The sequence below is a fragment of the Trachemys scripta genome, chromosome 1 (assembly GCF_013100865.1).
Source record: "Trachemys scripta elegans isolate TJP31775 chromosome 1, CAS_Tse_1.0, whole genome shotgun sequence".
NCBI classification, from domain to species: Eukaryota; Metazoa; Chordata; order Testudines; family Emydidae; genus Trachemys; species Trachemys scripta.
In genome coordinates this window covers 191451785-191471260 of record NC_048298.1, presented here as the reverse complement: position 1 = coordinate 191471260, position 19476 = coordinate 191451785, and the positions used below count along the sequence as shown (strand labels likewise).

Genomic DNA, 19476 nt, shown 5'->3' with positions numbered 1-19476 from the left:
ACGCAAGTTGCACGCCGCCTTTTTTGTGTCACATACAATGTCACAGCTGATAACTTACAAATCCCACATACAATTTAAAATTTTACCCCATGCAAATCCAAGCAGTCTATGAAGGCCACGTAGGTGGCATCCGTGGCCCTGTCTACACTAGGGAAATCTGGGCCATGTGTGTGTGCGGGGTGGAAGGTGGCAATGAGCCAGGAAAGGCCACCACCCTGCCTGTGGGTGACTGGTTTGTATCACACATAGCACAGCAGAAGAAGAGGGGCTTGGGGACTGGGTCATGGCGGGGGGGCGGGGGGGTCGAGGGGCAGCTCACTTGCTCATTTCATGAGGGGGCGGGGCTGGACTCCTCCATGTCCCCGCCTCCCTCTGGTGCGTGGAAGGGGGCGGGGCCGATCCCAGAGGGCCTGGGGTGGTTGATCGAGGAGGCGGCGCTCAGTCAAGGCGGGGGGGGGGAGATGGCGCGAGGAGCACCGAGTTCATCCGTTGGCGGCGGTTGCGCGTACTCCTCCCCCCACCCGCTGAGGCGAAGAGGCGGCACCGGAGGGGACTCGGTCACTCGGAGTCTCGGCTCCGCCCCCGGGCTGCTATAAGGAGGAGCCACCTCCGCCCTGATTGGCTGCAGTAGCCCCTCCCCGCCTGACTAGGCACGTGAGTTATCCGGGCAAGGCGGGAGCCTCGATCCCGCTGCCAGGGCGGCTGAGGCGCGCGGGCTCCGGCTGCTCTAAGGTGCTTTCCCGCCCCTGACGTGTGCGTCCGCGCGCGCGGCTCGGCCAGCGCGTGTCTGTGTCCGCCCCTCCCCCTTGTCCCCCGGCTCTGAGCGCCCCACCCCCGTGTCCGTGGGGCTAATGATGGGGGAGGCGCCTCTTCATGTCAGCGCTCCGCCTGCCTCCGTCCGTGAGGCCCTAGAGCGGGGGGTTGGGAGCAGTGACGGGCAAAGGGGCATCTTTGCACCGTTGTAATTCAAATGCAGTGAGCCGTTCCCGCAGCCGGCACCGCAGGAGCTCGGACGCAGCCCTCCGGAGCTACCGGCCCCGGTCCCGGCCCCCTTCCCAGAGAGTCGGTCTTGCTCTGCCCAGCCCGGTTCCCAGGGGACCTTCTGCCCCGCCCCCTTGGCAGCGCGCTGGCACCTTTGGGGCGCAGATAGGGCGCAATTCAAACAAAGAATAACGATCATTTGTTTTTTTGTTAATTATTCCAAATTTGGGTAACGTATTAATTCATTTGAAAATGGAAGATTACATGGGCGGGGGGATTCAGGAGCTGGGTAGGACCATCAGTGCGTTGTGCGCCACAGGTCAGTGACACTCAGTGACACTCAGTGCCCAGTGCAATCCGGTGTACCCGCCGAGATGGCACCGTTACAATTGGTCAGAGGCGCCTTCCCAGCCCTGTATAACGTTTTCAGGTGTGTCAGCGATTTTGGAAGACGGTGGTTAGTTAACTTCAGTTCCTTTTGCTAGCACTTTCTCTAGTCAAAGTACAGAAATCCTGTCAGCAGGTGCACTGAGTACCTATATAATTTCATGATGTTGAAATAGAGAAACTGATTTAGGGCCCATTTCCTCACTCGTCTGCCTAAGGCCTAGTCTTCACACAGGTTTTGTATTGGTATTCTGTTGATTAGGGATGAGGTTTTTTTTACCAATATATAGTTATACCAGTACAAATCCCTAGTATGTTTATGCTGGTATACAGGTGCTTATATCAGTATAGCTTAGTTCCCTTCCTATATGGGAATAAGCTATACTAGTATAAACAGATTTATATCAGTACGGTGCCCGCACTGTGTGTGTACTGCTTGAACTATATCAGGATTGTTAAAGAGGTACAACTTTTGTGTGTAGATAAGGCTTGTGTGTGTGCGAGATTAGGCCATAGAGTCTGGAAGATATTATCCACCCAGTTATAAAAAGGTACATATCATAATTTGGGGGGTAAATTATATGATGGTTGTTTTCATAAGAGAAATTTCAATAAATCTAATAACACAGAAAACTACTCTGTACTTTTAAAGGATTTTAAGTAATGGCCCCTGGAAACAAATTCAAGAGCTCTGAACTGATATTACTGTGTGAATGGGAAGAATGCCTTTTTGTAGGAAAATGTATGGAGGAATTTTGTGACCACATTGCAGAACACTTGAAAGAGTATCAACAACATCCTCTGGAAAGAACAGGTAATAGATCTGTCTCATTCACCATACAGATAATATTGCAGTTTTGAAGATTTTTGTAGTTTGTGGCCCTGATCTTGCACTGGCACTTTGCTAGTAAAATGAAGTCAATAGGACTCTGTGTGTGCTGGTGACTACACACCAGAGACACTTGCAGGACTGGGGCCTATTTTTGTTTTTTTATTTGCATCTGATTTTGCTGGTTTTCTCTTTTTCTAAAGATACAGTACTAAAATAGAAATAATGCTAATGGAGCTGAAGTCATGAATCAGAAGTTTAAACTCAATTTCTTCTTGAATGAGGGCTAAAGTGTGGTATGTGGTTTTTTGTTTGTTTGTTCATTTGTTTGTTTTTTGTTTTAAATTGGTAGTCTCAAAAGGATTTTTGGATCTCTGGAACTTGTGTGTTACTTAAGATTTCTAACTTTAAGGTGGAGGTTGGAGAAATCAACTTAGAGGAAACTTGCCCTTTTGTTATAACTGTTTTCTGTGAATAAATAAACAGTATTTACTTGCTTCTGTTCTATATCTTGCATCTTTCTTCTAATGGTATTACAGTTACTTACAAGAAAACCTCAGAAGTTGTATCCCACAGAAAATTGTAAGCAGTCTATGTAGACTGTAATAGCAATAGTGTAGTAAATATTTTTAATATTGTAGCTGTTATGAATTCTGACCTTTATTCTTAACACTATTTTCACATATTTCATTGCTGGTGTAAATACTAGACCGAGTTTAATTAAAGGTACAGTAAATGGAAAGTAAAATTGAACCAACAACAATATGCACTCAATGCCTCCTCTGTCCAGACTGACAGTATTTTAGCTCATACTAAGTAAAACTAATTTTTACAACATTCTGTATTGGTCCTCCAAAACCACTGGGCTTGTCCTGGGTTGCTTTGGTGCTCCAGAATGAATAATTCTATGATGTTACAACTGCGTATAACCTACTGGAGTACTGGGCATGAGAGACTCAAGTAATTCCTGTGTTACTTTTTGTTTTGTTGCCTTATTACGTGGGCTCTATCCTGCAATTGAATAGATGTGGGCAGATCCTTGCACCCACATGGAGTCTTTCAAATTTAGAACCTCTGCCAACTCACTGGATTGAAACAAGTAGGCAGAACAGAGTGATGGCCGTGTGAAAGCCTGCAAACTAAAAATGCCAAACAGCCAGTTTCCGTATCAGGTATTCTTAACAATGTCCTTTGAATTCAAGATTTGCACTGTCAAAAATCAAATATTGTGCAACACTCAAATATCCAAACCAAAATTATCAGAAACTCTTTTATCTGAAATAGAGATATCCTCTTCTTTCTGTGCCTTGGAATTTCCTTTGTGTTTCCATATTTATTCATTGTTCCCATTACATTTGGATAATCCAGTTTGTACTATATAACTAACTACTCAAGTGGGTTCAGGAAATATTATTGAATAATTAAAAGTTTGGTTGGCTGTTATACAGGCTGGAGTGCAGATTGATTGTAAAATTTGAAAACACAACCAAGATTTTTGGAGCAAGGACTGTCATTTGCTAAAAGTCCAGTGCTTAAGAATCAGGCCTCAAGTCTTTACTATTATCATTTATATTGTGGTAATGTGTGATCAGTTATATGCAGTGTTCTTGTAGCCATGTTGGTCCCAGGATATTACACAGACAAGGATATTACTTCGCCCAACTTGTCTTTCTAATAGTAAACAGTAACACCGTACAACCATTCAATAGACCTTACTCAGACATTCTAAGTCCAGTGCTCTCTTTCTGGGGAAAATTCCACTAGAATTATGAGTTTTGAGAAAGTGAAAAATCTTGTTCATTGCTGAGGCTTAAAATCTTTAGATACTTAATTATCTGAACATAGCTGTTATCCGTCACTCTACTAGTTTTACCAATGCTTCAGTAGATCCTCCCCTAAAATGTAAGTAATAGTTATCTTCTGGTACCTTCTTGAAGATTCTCACACAGTTCCTAACTTAATACAACATTCCATGAAACATTATTTCTTTTTTTTTTTTTTTTTTTTTTGTGTGTTTAGAGCAGTACCATTGTTGGTGGAGAAATTGTGAATTTTTGGCTACAGGTCCCAGGGAGCTGGTAACCCATGTAAATTTTCATAGTTACCACACCAAGTTGAAATTCTTAGGCTCTCAGTTAAGGGCATCACACCAAGATTGGCCAGCATGTTCCCAGAACAGCTATAACCAGAATCAGATACCAAGGATTTCAGAGATGTATGTTTGCCAATGGGAGAATTGTGATGTAAGTGAAATGAATGTTGTTTCCTTTCTTGTCTCCTAACTCTACCTTAACCTTCCCCAGTTCCAGCACCTGGAAAAGAGGTTTCACTACTGAATTTTTTTTATTATTTATTATTGAGTGTTGTTCCATTCTGTCTTCATAAGTAGAAATGGTAATTATTGTGATAGTGTTTGCCAAAGTATATACTATATATAAACACCATTTATTTTAGCATCTGCTACCAGTTTACTTTAAATCCAAGTATTCTTCCTTTTGTTGGAACTAAAATGACTTTTTTCCCACTGCACTGCTTTTTCTGTGTTTTAGAAATATATCTTACAAAATTGTAAAGTAACCAGAAATATTCTAAGCTAATGAATATGCCATCAACCTGATTAAGAAACCCACTGTATTTACTTTGACCATTTTCTGGAACAAAAATTAGACAAGAATATCTGATATTTTCTCTCAGATATTTGCAGCCTTTTAATGATTCTGAAATTGGATTGCTCAGAGGATTTGTTAATGAGCCTTTCATCTTTAGGTCACTAATTCAATTCTGACATAGCCTGGGAGCAACTGAAAAATGTCAGCTTCTGACAGCTCTTTAGTGGAATATGTAAAATTAATTAGTGGTCTCCATCCAATTCCTAGTGGACAATGTCTGTATCAAGAGTTGTTTGCAGTGTTGTTGTACCCATGTTGACTGTTGAAGAGCTCTCTGTAAGCTTGAAAGCTTGTCTCTTTCACCAGCAGAAGTTAGTCCAATAAAAGATATCACCTTGTCACTTTGTCTTTTTGTATCAAGAGAACGATTACATTTTACACCAATTAATATCCTCCTTGCCAGTGTTCGCATAGTTGGTAATGACTGAATGGGCTCTGAAACTAAACTACCTTTTGCCCCTTAGAAGTATTCATCCTAGCAGAGTGGGACCATATTGGTAGGGCAGCGTGTGGAAGCATTGTGTCTGTCATCTTTGGCCCCCTAAACTCAGTTCTTGTCAGTGGGCATTCTCTTTGCATCCATTGGGTTGAAGCCCTGCAACTGGTGCTCCATCTGGAAGAGACTCCTTAGGCATGCCCTTTAGATTGAGAACACTGAGCAAGGTAGGCTTCAGACAACCTTCCTTCACTACTACCTCTTTTTAAAGGTTGTTGCCCCCCCTCCCTCCCCCGGGTTGGTTTTCATGAAATTTACAAACATCAGTCTTTGACTCAAATAGCTTAATAACAAATAAGTAAATTAAGAATAGAGAGAGAATCAGATTAAAACAAAAGACATGGCATGCAGAACACAGAAACGCTATGATACTCACTCTGCAAATCTCATCTAGATAGGTTCACTTCAAGTTTAATTCTACAGAATTAAAAACAAGTAGATGCTTACATTTCAAGAAGAGCTCTCTCTCCCCTTCCCGCCCCCCACTCCTTTGGCCATTCAAAGTCACATGGTTTCAAGAGTCTCAAGTATGTGTCCCCCGCCCCCCCTCAGCTTTCAGTTGTTTCTCATTTGTGACCATTTTTCATTTTAAAGGTGTGCCAATTCTGGTTGCGGGTACAAACAATGATCCTGATTCTTCAGTGAAGTCCATGAGATGTACCCCCCCATGGACCTCACTGGTGCTCTGCAGAGGCACGAAGGTCTGCCTACATGGAGCTCATTGCTGATTTTAAGTCAGTGTAATGTTTGAAAAAATGTACTGTCTTGAGGGAGTGGAATAGTTTCCATTCTCTGTATAATGGTTATTGTCCCATGTTTCTATTAACATTCCCCTTATCTAGCACTAGAGGTATTTCCCAATTTCTTCTCTCAAGATGTAGTATTTCACAAGCCCTTTGATCTTAGTCTGCCTAAAGGGTGACTGGATCCTGCTCTTTGTCTCCTCTGAGATGTTAACCTAGAAGAAAGCTCATTTGTTCCTTTGGCTATGAATTTAAAGAGACAGTGCTCATATAATTCTTCGATTTCTCTCTTCATGTCAATGCATTTCTACATCAAATAAGAATTATTGACAGATTAGTTTTAATCTGTCACAACCACCTCTACCTGTATAAATAGAGGATTTTAGTCACCAGGGCCTGGATCTACAAAGGTACTTAGGTGCCTAACCCCCAGATTTAGGTGCCTGTATAGCATTTTTAGGCGCCACTGTGATTCACAAAACCCCTGCTTGGCTGCTGCCTAACCCTGTAGGTACCTAAAGTCACTCAGCATCTAAATTTTTGCAGTAAAAGTTACGTAGGCACCTATGTTTTTGCCTCTGGGCAAGGACATTGCTTCCTCATTGTAGGTGTTCATGTATTCCAAGGCCACAAGGGATCATTGTGACCATCTAGTCTGAAAATTATTGGTACAAGTCCTTAATGACAATTGAAATCACAAACCCTGGTTTATAAGGCCAGTGCTCTTATCCATGTGCTAGAGGACCATTATGGTATGGATGCCTATCTGCCATCTAAGCCTCCACGTGAGTCATGACTCAGGAAGATAGGCATCCCTCTGACTAAATTGCATGTGTTGCTCAATCCAGTAAGTGTGTTCATAGGCCACCTAACGCCACACCAATAATGGGGGGTTGGCAGGTAATGAAAGAACCTTTTATCTTTATCCCAGTGGTTAGGGCACTCACCCAGAATACTGGAGGCCAGCAGTTTAAGTCCCCACTAAACTCTAATGATTGTCACACTTTCGCTGGCCAAATTAATATTCAGTTATTTAAAATGGAATAGTTTCAAAAGGAAAGAATGAGGGAGATCCACATGAGAATAGTCTAGTGATTAGAACATGCACCTGAGAGGAGGTAGATCCCTTGTTCAAATACCTTTTCACTGGGCAGAGGCAAGACTTGAACTGGGGTTCGCTCCCTTCCACCCACAGTGTTTCTGTGCAGAGTTGGTGGCCTCAGAGCATGTCTGCCAGATCAGGCCCCACGTGTGACTTAGGCAGAGGAATGCCTATCTTCTCGCAGTTGTGGATCACAAGCAGAAATAGACACCTCCCTGCAGCACGGAATTAGACGCTTATCTTCATGACAAGGGTGAGGCTTGGATCCCCTTTCATTGGCATCTCCCCTTGACTAGTTAAGCAGTTCTGCGCCTAGTGTGCTGAGTTTTGTGGGTGGCCTTAGGCACCTCTCTCTCCCCATTCATTGTATAGGAAGCCTTAGGTGCTTAACTCAGGGTTCGTGGATCACAGTGTTGTTCTTGTGGTTTTCTAGGCACCTAAGTCCCTTTGTGGATCTGGGCTCAGTGTATGAAATATAGAACCTTTCACAAACATTCATTTCTCTTTAAAATTAAAAATCAAAACAGATATTAATTAACTGTATCATAAGATAATTGGTTGTATAGCTTGACCTGCAGGTTCCATTTCCATTGAGCCCCATAACGCTTTTCCCACAGTGATTGTTGTTTTTAAAATATAAAGGTTTAAAAAAAAAAAAAGTCCTTGTATATGTACTTACTAGAAGTGATCTTGCATGTTGCTAGGCCTTTAATTTTAAGAAATACCAATAAAACTCAGAGATCTCACATTTTTTCAGGCCAGGAATCAAGAGCCGCCCTGGTTGTGCATGTCTGGAAACCTGTTCTCATTTGTGGAACATGTATTTAAAAAAACCTCTAACATTTATGGGAGTTGTTCTGATGGGGTAGTAACTTCATTTTCAGTTAGCATATAATCAGTTTTTATGGTAATTGGGGTTTTTTGTATGGTTTTCTTCACTTAAGATGAAATATGCCCTTTAATTTTATTTTTTTCTATATGTAGCACTTTGCTAAATATTTCTATACATGTTCCTTCAAGCTTAAACTGCTGTTATGAATTGTATTAATTAAAATAGTGTTTCCCAACCTGGTAGGCAGGCTAGACTAGTCCAGAAAGGTGGGGTAAGATGCAAAACAAAAGAGGAGAGAGAGAGGGGGCAGGGAAAGCTGCTAACCATTTCCACTCCCATAGCAACGGATAAAGTCTTCCTTGAAAATCACCCATTTTGCTTCCCAGCTTCTGTGGTGGCTCCTAATGTCTCAAACTGCAGATCGACTCAATGGTACAAGCCATCTGGCTCAGGCAGCAGCCCTTAAGTTTCTCTCGCTCTCCTCCACTGCAGCAACACTTAAATCTAAAGTTACTGAGATGATGTGCCACCTATGTCCACTCTGAGCAACCTGCACTCAGGGTCGGCTCCAGGCACCAGCTTGGCAAGCAGGTGCTTGGGGCGGCCACTCCGGAGAGGGGCGGCAGGTCCAGCTATTCGGCGGACGGTCCCTCACTCCTGCTCGGAGCGAAGGACCTTCCGCTGAATTGCCGCTGCAGATCGTGATTGCGGGTTTTTTGTTTTGTTTTTTTTTGGTTTTTGGCTGCTTGGGGCGGCCAAAACCCTGGAGCCGGCCCTGCCTGCACTAGTAGGTTTCTGGTGAGCGGGAGAATGTATGGGAGAAGTAAAAAGACAAGGAAAAAGAGAGAATAGGAAAAACAATTTTAAAAAATGAGAATAGGTAAAGAAATATGGAGAGTCAGTGACAACTATACCAGGGCATGGTACGATGGGATGGTGAGGGCTCCTATTTGCTAACCCATCAGAAGAGGGGGGCTTCCAACAATAGAAAAGTCGGGAGCCACTGGACTAAAATAGACTGACTATCTTTAAGCTACTACAGCAGAGATCAGCAACCTTTGGTACACGGCCTGTCAGGGAAATCCGCTGGCAGGTCAGGACAGTTTGTTTACCTGCAGCGTCCGCATGTTCAGCCGATCGCAGCACCCACTGGTCGTGGTTCGCTGTTCCAGGCCAATGGGGGCTGTGGGAAGCAGCGTGGGCCGAGGGATGTGCTGGCTACTGCTTTCCGCAGCCCCCATTGGCTTGGAACAGCGAACTGCGACCAGTGGGAGCTGCGATTGGCCGAACCTGTGGACGCTGCAGGTAAACAAACAGTCCCAGCCTGCCAGCGGATTTCCCTGACGGGCCGCATGCCAAAGGTTGCCAATCGCTGTACTACAGTTAAGGCCAAATTCAGGATCTGGTATATATGGAAGTATGTTCAAAATTAGGGCTGTAAAGCAATTAAAAAAATTAATTGCGATTAATCGCACTGTTAAAGAGTAATAGAATACCATTTATTTAAATATTTGTGGATGTTTTCTACATGTTCAAATATTTTGATTTCATTTCCCACAGTGCTCACTTTATAGTATTATTTTTAATTACAAATATTTGCACAGTAAAAAACAAAAGAAATAGTATTTTTCAATTCACCTAGTATAAATAATGTAGTGCAATCTCTTTATCATGAAAGTTGAACTTACAAATGTAGAATTATGTACAAAAAATAACTACACTCAAAAAACAAAGCATATCTAGCGTGTAAATACCTAGCAATTCCAGCTACAAAAGTGCTATGCAAATGCCTGTTGTCACATTCAGGTGACATTGTAAACAAGAAGCGGGCAGCATTATCTCCTGCAAATGTAAACAAACTTGTTTTTCTGAGCGATTGGCTGAACAAGAAGTAGGACTGAGTAGACTTGTAGGCTCTAAAAGTTTTACATTATTTTATTTTTTGAGTGCAGTTATGTAACAAAAAATCTAATTTTTTAAGTTGCACTTTCACGATAAAGAGATTGTACTTCTGTACTTGTATGAGGTGAATTGAAAAATACTATTTTTGTTTATCATTTTTCCCAGTGCAAATATCTGTAATAAAAATAATATAAAGTGAGCACTGTACACTTTGTATTGTGTGTTGTAACTGAAATCGATATATTTGAAAATGTAGGAAAACGTCCAAAATATTTATTAAATTTCAGTTGGTATTCTATTGTTTAAATGTGCGATTAATCATGATTTTTTTAATTGCGATTAATTTTTCGAGTTAATTGCGTGAGTTAACTGCGATTAATCGACTGCCCTATTCAAAATTTCTTCAATAGATGAGGCACCATTTACTCTGATAGAAGTGATTTCTAGAGAATTTACACAATGTGTTTTTGTTTTTGTCATTTGATTTCTTGCCAACACTATCCATCATCTTCATGGTTTCATTTTGTCCTCAGGTTACCTACAACAACCCAGAATGGTTTTATCGGCATGTTGCCATGCATGCATACTCTACTGAGAAAGAAAACATCTCAAGTAACAAGAAAGCTATTTGTTGTTGTCTCTGGAAAGGTAGCTCACATTCTAAATTTAATTTACAAAATATGGAATATTGCCCTAGTAATTTCACTGCTACTATAAAATTTACTGAGTGTTTCATGAAGCACAGGAATACGTTAGATATCTTCATACAGCCTTTTTCCAGCCATCTTAAATAATTAAAGTCCTTTACCTACATTGTATGCTCCTGATTAGTTTAAATGGATTGCACTAGCAATGCCAAATCACTTAATTAAAAGCCTAGTATGCCAGACTCCAATCCTTCAAGGTTCTGAGCACCCTCAATTCCCATTTGACCTCAGTGGTAGTTGAAAACTTTCAGCACCCACAGGCTTGGGGTCCTACACTGGAAGGAATGTTTTTGAGCTTAGAGTAACAATGTTGCTGCCCTAAAACTTTTTCACACCAATGCAAAAACAGTAATTTAATGGGCGTTCTGCACATAACTTCAATGGGAATTTTGCCTAAGCCAGTAATCCCCAAACTGTGGGGCACGCCCCACTGGGGGGACATGGAGGAATGATTAAAGGGACGCTTGGTGGGGCCCAGGCCAGCCCCCACGGGGTGTGGAGGGAGCACCATCCAGCCCCGCTCTGCCCCCAGCCTAGCTCCAGCCCCAGCTCCGTTCTGCCCCCACTCCAGCTCCAGCCACAGCTCCACTCTGCCCCCAGCCCAGCTCTGCCCTCGTTCTCCCTCTGCCCCGCCTCCAGGCCAGCTCTGCATCTAGCTCTAGTTCTGCCCCCAACCTCAGCTCTGCCATCAGCTCAAGCTCCTCTGCTGAGGAAACCTTGGCTGAGGAGTAATGGAGCGGGGGACGCAGACAGGAAAAGTTTGAGCAACACTGGCCTAAGCCAAAGCCCACTGAAGTCACTGGGAATCGTTCCATTGATTTTTAGCAGGCTTTTCAACAGGCGCTGTGTAGCATTTGCACAACTGAACTCTGTAGTGTTTGCAGTAGTAATGTTCTGACTTTTCCTAAAAACATTTTAGTTGTGCTCTTCTAAAAATGTATTGATGGACTATATATAATACAATCTTTATTTTCTCTTGAGTACAAACAGGAAAGTGCTCATGTGCAGCTGTTCTGTAATCTTATATAGTATGTGTGTTTAGATTGTTCAGGAACATTTAAAGGAAAGCACAAGCTATGGGATCACTTAAGAACCCACACTCAAGAAAGAGTGGTGGCCTGTCCCTCTTGTGGAGCGATGTTCTCCAATAATACCAAGTTTTTTGATCATGCCAAGCGACAGGTTTCAGAGGATCGTAAGTGGATTTGCTCTATTTCTATTTACATTTATTTAGGGATTTACTTTTGAGCTGGTTTATAATAGTACATATATAACACCTATTATTATTTTTCAGAAGTGTCAATTAAATGCAAAATTGACTTTAGGAAGGAAATTATCTTCCTGAAGCATGGAAGTACTTTTGGTTTTGCAAGGATTGCTTGATATACATGATGAATTGGGGTAATGGGAGAAAGAGAGAGAGAGCACTCAGATGCATATTTAAACATAGTGGCTATCCGCCTGACAGTTGTGGCATTTCATTGTAAAAATAAAGATTGCCTCTGACTCCATGCCCATGGCTTCTGAGGGCAACTGCATTCCATTGGAACAGTGAAACCGATGACCAATAGGAGAAGCTGTTGAATGCCAGAGACAGAACTCTTACAGGAGCTGGACTTAAATTATGGAATTCACTTCTGAAAGTGATCTGAATGATCATGGAACTAACCACTTTCAGAACTAAATGCAACACTCTCTTGAGCTTAGATTTTACTCAATATGTTCTTCACTGCAGCACATTCTCCTCCCACCCCTTCAACAAACTATAAACTAATCAGGATATTTTTTCTACAGGCCAGGAAGGAAGAGAGATTTTTTTTTTTTTTAAATACTTGGAAAGTGCTCAGGTACTATGGATGCTATGGTAATGGGGTCTATATAAGTACTCAAACCATAAAGCTCAAAAACTTGGCAGGTTAAAACTGTTAATATTTTTTAACAGATTGTTGTCTTGTTAGGAGTAAAATTAATATATTGCTAATTAAAATTCTGCAATTACCCTAAACCAGATTTTTTTCTGGAAAACATCTGGAATACAAAATAATACCGAAATTATCCCACTTCTGTGACAGTTTAGTGATCAAATTGACAACCCTAATCTATGTGTTTTAAAAATAGATCAATAAATATCAATTGCATCACTGATCAGTTCCCATTAAATTTCAGAACAGGTATTTGTTTGTCAGAATTGTGACAAACACTTTGCCAATGAGAGGTTACTACGAGACCATATGAGAGGCCATGGTGAGTCAGAGCTTTTTAAAATAAATGTGCTACTAAACTAGCACAACCATAGATAGATGATAATATTATTAAGATATTTTTTCATATGTCAGCTGAGAGAAGCAGTATACAGACTCAAGGAAATTGATACAATTGTGGGGAAACAGAAGTCTTACTATCAGATAGTCCATATGAGATGGTTTTCTCCTCTTCGCATGCCCAGTTGTTTAGGACTTTCTCCTCTTCGTGTCCTCACTTGACTACAAAGTTTGAATATTACAATTCCCTCTTAGGGTTTGTCTTCATGGGGAGGTTATTCTGGAGTAAGATAGAGTATACATTTAAAGTGCTAAAGCTATTCTGGAATAAGAGTGACTATCTGTAATTTAGTTTAATTAACTTTCCAAGTGGATTAAGCTCAATAAGAAAAGGGCACTCTTGCTCCGGGATAAGTGTGTCCATATGTGGAGCTACCTAGCAATAGCTAAGGAGGAATAGCTTATTCTTCAGTTGCTATTCTGGTCTATTTCCCCATCCAGACAAGCGGTTAGCATGAGCACATTATGCCAACCATACATATTTTATATTGGCTGCCCATAAAGCATCAGATTATAAAATGACACACTTCTTTAAACTCCCCACCAAAATGTAGATCCTGCCTACATTCAGAATTTCCTGTTGCATGCACTCTCACAACATCCACCTTTTACGAATTCCCACCATTGTGCCATAAGCAAGTAGGTAATTAGGCCTTTGTTTTACTAGGCCCTAGAGAATGAAACAGACTCCCCCTTCCCCTCTGAAATTTGTCTCTCCATCTACGTTTTGAAAATACCTCAAAATGCTTTTTCACGTGCATGTTTATTGGAATGCCCACTATTTGGCCCATATTTATTACCCCTCTGTTCTCTTTCTTTTCCCCTCTTTTTTTTCTTATGCATTGTATACCCAAATTAGAGTTAGTTGTTAATTTTAGTGTGAATGGGTTTTTCTAAATGTTTTTATCATATTGCACCACAGACTGAGTGTCTTGGCAAAGGAGTGACATAGAAATAAAAGTATTATTATTTCTCCAGTTACCCATGTTACATGTCCATTTTGTGATATGGTATGTACAAGTGTCTCCTCTCTGAAAGCGCACATCAGATTCCGACACTGTGATGAACGCCCTTTCCACTGTGATCTCTGTGAGAGTAGGTAAGAAGATTTGGAACTCTTAGCTAATCAACAGAAGTGTGGAAATAAGTCAGTGTTCAATGAATGTAAGAGGTAACAAAGGTAAGAAAAACATTCAGCCCTTAAAATAGCAACCCTTAGCTCAAAAAAATAAATAAGTAGGTAGACTGATGCATTAGTCTGCTGGAACACATAAAGGCACTTCTTGAACTTATGGTGGAAGTAGGAACGATACTTTGTTTCTAGTGCCAAAAGATGTCTTCCAGGTAAGACTATGCATACTGTAAGAAAAGGTCATCAATGATCAATTTAGACCATATTTAGCAACTATTTCCCCCCTCAATTGATCAGCTGCAAGGGTTACTGGATATTTCTGTGAGAGTCAGATGCTCCTCTTCTGAATTGTCCTCTTGCTGCTGGATCATTTTACCCATTTCCTCTCAGCTACCTCTATTTTTCCACTCCCCACTTGATTCTCTAACTTCCTGGTGGCTCTCACAACCTTCTTTACTTTTTCCAGTTCAATCAAAGGGAACACTGACGGTGGCATCACTGATGGAGCAAAGGGAGGGAGACTTAATGATTTAGAACACTTACATACGTAGGCAGGGGCCAAATTAAATAGGGCCTTGAAAGGGAGGATAAGAAGTTTAAACCTGATGCAGGGATGGATTCCAGGAGAGGTCAGATAAATGGATAACACTTTCATGTGCATGTTTTAGGTAGACTGGAGGGAGTAATATGAATATTTGAGGGACTAGAGCGGAAGAAGTTGCTCTTATTATGACATTTGATCAGTGCATGGACAAGAGTTTGAGGACAGAGAGGCGTGGATGGATCATTGAAAAGTTATTGTGGAAAAAGTGGCAAGATTTGGACATAGCCTGGATGCCTAAAAAGTTATTGTGGAAAAAGTGGCAAGATTTGGACATAGCCTGGATGCCTAGGAAGAAAGTAGAATTCGAGATTACCCCCAAACCATAATAATGAGAATGTGGAAGTATATTCCCCTTTCACAGATTGTGAAATGGACGTAGAAAGGATAAGTGATTTGTACAAGGTCCCCATTGCTCATCATTGTCAGAACCATGAATAGAACCCAAGAATCTGTGACTCCCACTCCTGTGCTTCAACCACTAGATCAGGGTTTCTCAACTTGTGGGTTGGAACCCAACACTGGGTACCTAGAATGTTTCCAAGGGTCACATGGCAGCTCCTGTCCCGTGAGGCTGGCTGGGCTCACCTCCCTGCTGAAGGCACTGCAACCTTTGGGGTCCCAGCACCACTCAGGTTTGGCCCAGCTATCATGACAGGAGTCTGGGTGGACCAAATTTGAGTGGCACTGCAACCCCCCATGAGCCAGATCACAATTCCACTCAGACAAATTTGGTCCAATCAGGGGGGCAGGGCCAAACTTGAGTAACGCTGCAATCCCTGAGGTTGCAAAGCCTGGAGCTGAGAGCCAAGCCCAGCAAGCCCCACAGCACAGGTGCTGCCACTGTGAGGTGAGTGCCGGGCAGGACCCAACCTTCCCCTCCCCCAGGTGGGGGGGCAGGATCCAACCAAAACCATCCCAGGGCCTCCACACTCAGAGTATTTACTGGGTTGCAACAGGCCATCAGAGCCGGTGTAGCCACTAGGTGAACTAGGCGGCCGCCTAGGGTGCCAATATTTGGGGGCGCCAAAAAGCAGTGCCCAAAAATTTATTTTTTCATTACCGTGGAGTGACATCTTACACGGGGGTTACGTTCTAAGGTCAGCGCATAAGAGGAAAATCGCGTATAGTGAAAATTACCATAAAGCACACCACACGTTAGTCTCTAAGGTGCCACAAGTACTCCTGTTCTTTTTACAGGATACACTGTATACACTAGAACAGGGGTCTTCAACCTACGGCTCGCGTGCCAAAGGTGGCACGCAAGCGGATTTTTTTTTTTTTTTTTTTTTTTTTAAATGGCAGGCTACGGGTCCCAGCCGCCGCTGAACCCGCTGCCGGTCTGAGGTTCCGTCTGCCGGCTCCTGCCAGCCGGGGTCCTGGCCGCCAGCCCACTGCCGGCCCCGCTCAGCCTTTTGCTGGCTGAGTGAACGGAACCCCAGGCCAGCCGCGGGCTCAACGGCGGCCAGGACCCGCAGCCTGCCATTTAAAAAAAAATTGGCTCGAGTGCCGTAGGTTGAGGACTCCTGTTCTAGTGTATACAGTGTATCCTGTGTATACTGAGTGTACTGTACTTTATGGTAATTTTCACTATACGCAATTTTCCTCTTATGCGCTGACTTTAGAACCTAACCCCCGTGTAAGATGTGACTCCACTGTATTCATTTTTGAAAGTTTATAATAATAGATGCTCTGGGGGGCGGGCACGGGGAGCGGGGGTGCAAGGTGGAAGTTTCGCCTAGGGCTCAAAATATCCTTGCACCGGCCCTGCAGGCCATAAACATTTAAAAAGGGGTCCTGAGCCCCAAAAAGTTGAGAGCCACTGTACTAGACCACACTCTCTGCTATTATTGCTGTTATTTGAAAAGTAAAAGTAATTTGTTTCACCTATATGCTCCTCAGTTTTAAGAATGCTTATGATCTTCATAAACATGTTGAAACACACAATGATTCAAATGCCTACAGCTGTGATGTAGAAGGATGTGTTTTTACTTCACGGACTTTACAGATCTTGAGACAGCATTACAAGAGAGCACATATGGTGGGTATTAAAAGAGTAGACGGAAGTATCTTTTAATAGACAATAGGGGCTGATTTTCAAAATGCATGTGTATGTCAAAATACCTGCCTTGTGCTTGCATCTAGGCTATTTGGGTGCATAAATTAACTGTACACAGTTGCATGTTCCCAATCTTGAAAACTGGGCCAGTATCATGTTTTCTTTCCTGTAAATCAACAAGCCATTCCTATCCTGAGAAGCAAAATATTTGAAGGAATATATTTGTGTCAATTTACTGCACTCTGTCCCTAGAACTAGTACAGCACACAATAACAGAACTAGAACTGGTACATATTTATTATGTGGTTTTTGAACTTGTCTGAGTTCTAATCAGGGCCAGGCAAACGGGGCCCAAGCCTGGGGTGCTGCAGCCAGGGGGTTGCCATAAGGGGATTGGGCTTCCCCTGGCTGGCTGTGGCTGGACTCCTCTCTTCTCCACTCCCTCCCCCATGCTGGGCTTCTCCCTGCCCCCCCCCCCCCCCCTCTCCTCCGCCCCGTGGCTGAGGGCCCCGGCTCTGCACCGGCCCACCACTTGCTGCCCAGAGTGGAGCCAAGTCCCTCCCTGCCTGTGGCCCTGCACCGTTCAGTCTCTGACAGGGCCGGCCAGGCCAGGGCCAGGAGAAGCGAAACCCCCTTGGGGGGAGCTGGGGGGAGGAGGGACTTAAAGTGATAGTGCGCTCACTGTCTCTCAAACTCCCTAACACACACAGGCTCTCATACCCACATACACTCTGCCTCTCACAGTCCCCCAACACAGATTGTCTCTCACACACACAGTCGCGCTCTCTCTCTCACGCACACACTGGCTTTCTCTCTCTCTCTGTCACACACACACACACACACACACGTATTGTTATTATTACTGCTTGGTCCATCCTGTCAAAATGCTTGTGGAGCCAAGAGTGGCTAGGGGCTGCAGGAGGGCTGTGGGCTCTGGCAAGTTGCAGTCCCCATGTGACAGCGCGAAGCCTGCCTTGAGCTGCAGGCCAAGTGCCAGGCACCACAAGCCACTGCAGCAGCACAGAAGTAAGTGTGGCAATACACCATATACCATGCCACCTGCGCTTCTGCTGACAGTGGCCTAGGAATTTGCTAGTTGTAGCAGTTACTCATTGTGACGTTATCTGATTAAAACATGACCATGCAGATCACTGTTGCAACCACTGTTATATATTTGCAACAAATCTTTTACAAAATGTGGCATGTAAGATGTCTACGAAAAGGTTATGATTTGCTGAATATGTTTATGCTATCTGTATGCATGTATCATTTTTGTACTTGAAGTTATAAGTATTGACTCTATACCTGTATTTCAAATGTTTGCTCCTGGGGTAACGCCCACAAGATAGTTAGCCAGCACATCTTGAAGGGACTAGTCAAAGTAAGTGGCTCATCAAGGGACACTTAACTCGCAATAGATGGGCGTCGCCCATGGTTCACATTGAATGGACTTTCCTGTGGACATGAAGTATAGGCAATGGCCCAGAGGTTGGGGGGAGCCCAGGGAGCCTGTAGGAGCCAGGGGTGATGAGGGGAGAGGGAAGGGGGCGCCAAAATACAAGTTCGCCCAGGGCACCACTTTCACTAAAGCTGGCCCTGGTTATAATGGCTGATGTATTGCAATCCAGTACTATCCAGCTGATGTTTGTTTAAGCTGCAGTTGCTTGAGGGGAAGCCATAGACCCTGCTATCAATAAGACTGAGGTATCTGCAGTATAATTTTAGATCAGAAAATTGCAATATTCAGTGGAGGTTATCTATTAAAAATGTGTACTTACGCTCCTGTAATACTTAGAAAATAATGTAACATATAGTTAATATTAATTTTTTCTTACTTTAATTTTACTCTGTATTTATCATCAACCTCAATTACTGATTTCCACACCATCTTTTCCTCAGAATAATGGCAATCTAAAATATAAATGTCACATCTGTCAGAAATGTTATTCCTGGTGTTACACATTGACTCTGCATCTTCGCAAGGCGCACAAACTCAGCTGTCATTCTCGCTTCAGGTATGTTATCAATTCTTACCCAAAGCAAAAAATGAAATCTTCTTTTTTTCCTGGGGGGTGGGGTGGGGCAGTCTCGTATAAGGGTTACAGATATTTGGTTGATTACCATCTAGTGCTCAATTTAGAGAATGAGGAGCTCTTCTAATAAATATGTTATGAATAGATCTCTTCTATGCAGGTTCATGTTTCGAGTTGCACAAAGCAGTTAGTGCCATTATGTTTGTTTCTTTGCATAAATTTCGTTTCCTTTAACTACCATTTCATACATTGCAATTTATGATTTGGGTTTTAAATGCTAGCCGTTTGGATTTAGTATGCATTTTTGTAATTTTATATTTGTATGCATGTACTCATAGATTCTAAGACTGGAAGGGACCTTGGGAGGTCATCGAGTCCAGGCCCCTGCCCTCATGGCAGGACCAAATACTGTCTAGACCAGGAGTCGGCAACGTTTGGCACGCGGCTTGCCAGGGTAAGCACCCTGGCAGGCCGGGCCAGTTTATTTACCTGCTGACGCGGCAGGTTCGGCCGATCGCGGCCCCCACTGGCTGCGGTTCGCCGTCCCAGGCCAATGGGGGGGGCGCGGGAAGCCGCGGCCAGCACATCCCTGGCCCGCACCGCTTCCCGCCGCCCCCATTTGCCCAGGACAGCAAACCGCGGCCAGTGCGGGCCGCGATCGGCCGAACCTGCCGCGTCAGCA

At 43.2% G+C, this 19476-nt stretch overlaps 1 protein-coding gene across 1 annotated transcript; it reads left to right on the top strand.

The window, feature by feature from the left end:
• Positions 1-401: 401 nt before the first annotated feature.
• Positions 402-18985, top strand: LOC117877403 (histone H4 transcription factor-like). Its single transcript, XM_034770548.1, has 10 exons — positions 402-732; positions 2021-2182; positions 4217-4440; positions 10475-10589; positions 11691-11843; positions 12815-12892; positions 13948-14068; positions 16605-16743; positions 18661-18776; positions 18955-18985. The coding sequence occupies exons 2-10, from the start codon at positions 2032-2034 to the stop codon at positions 18983-18985; spliced, it is 1128 nt and encodes a 375-aa protein (XP_034626439.1). The 5' UTR covers positions 402-732; positions 2021-2031.
• The last annotated feature ends 491 nt before the right edge of the window (positions 18986-19476 follow it).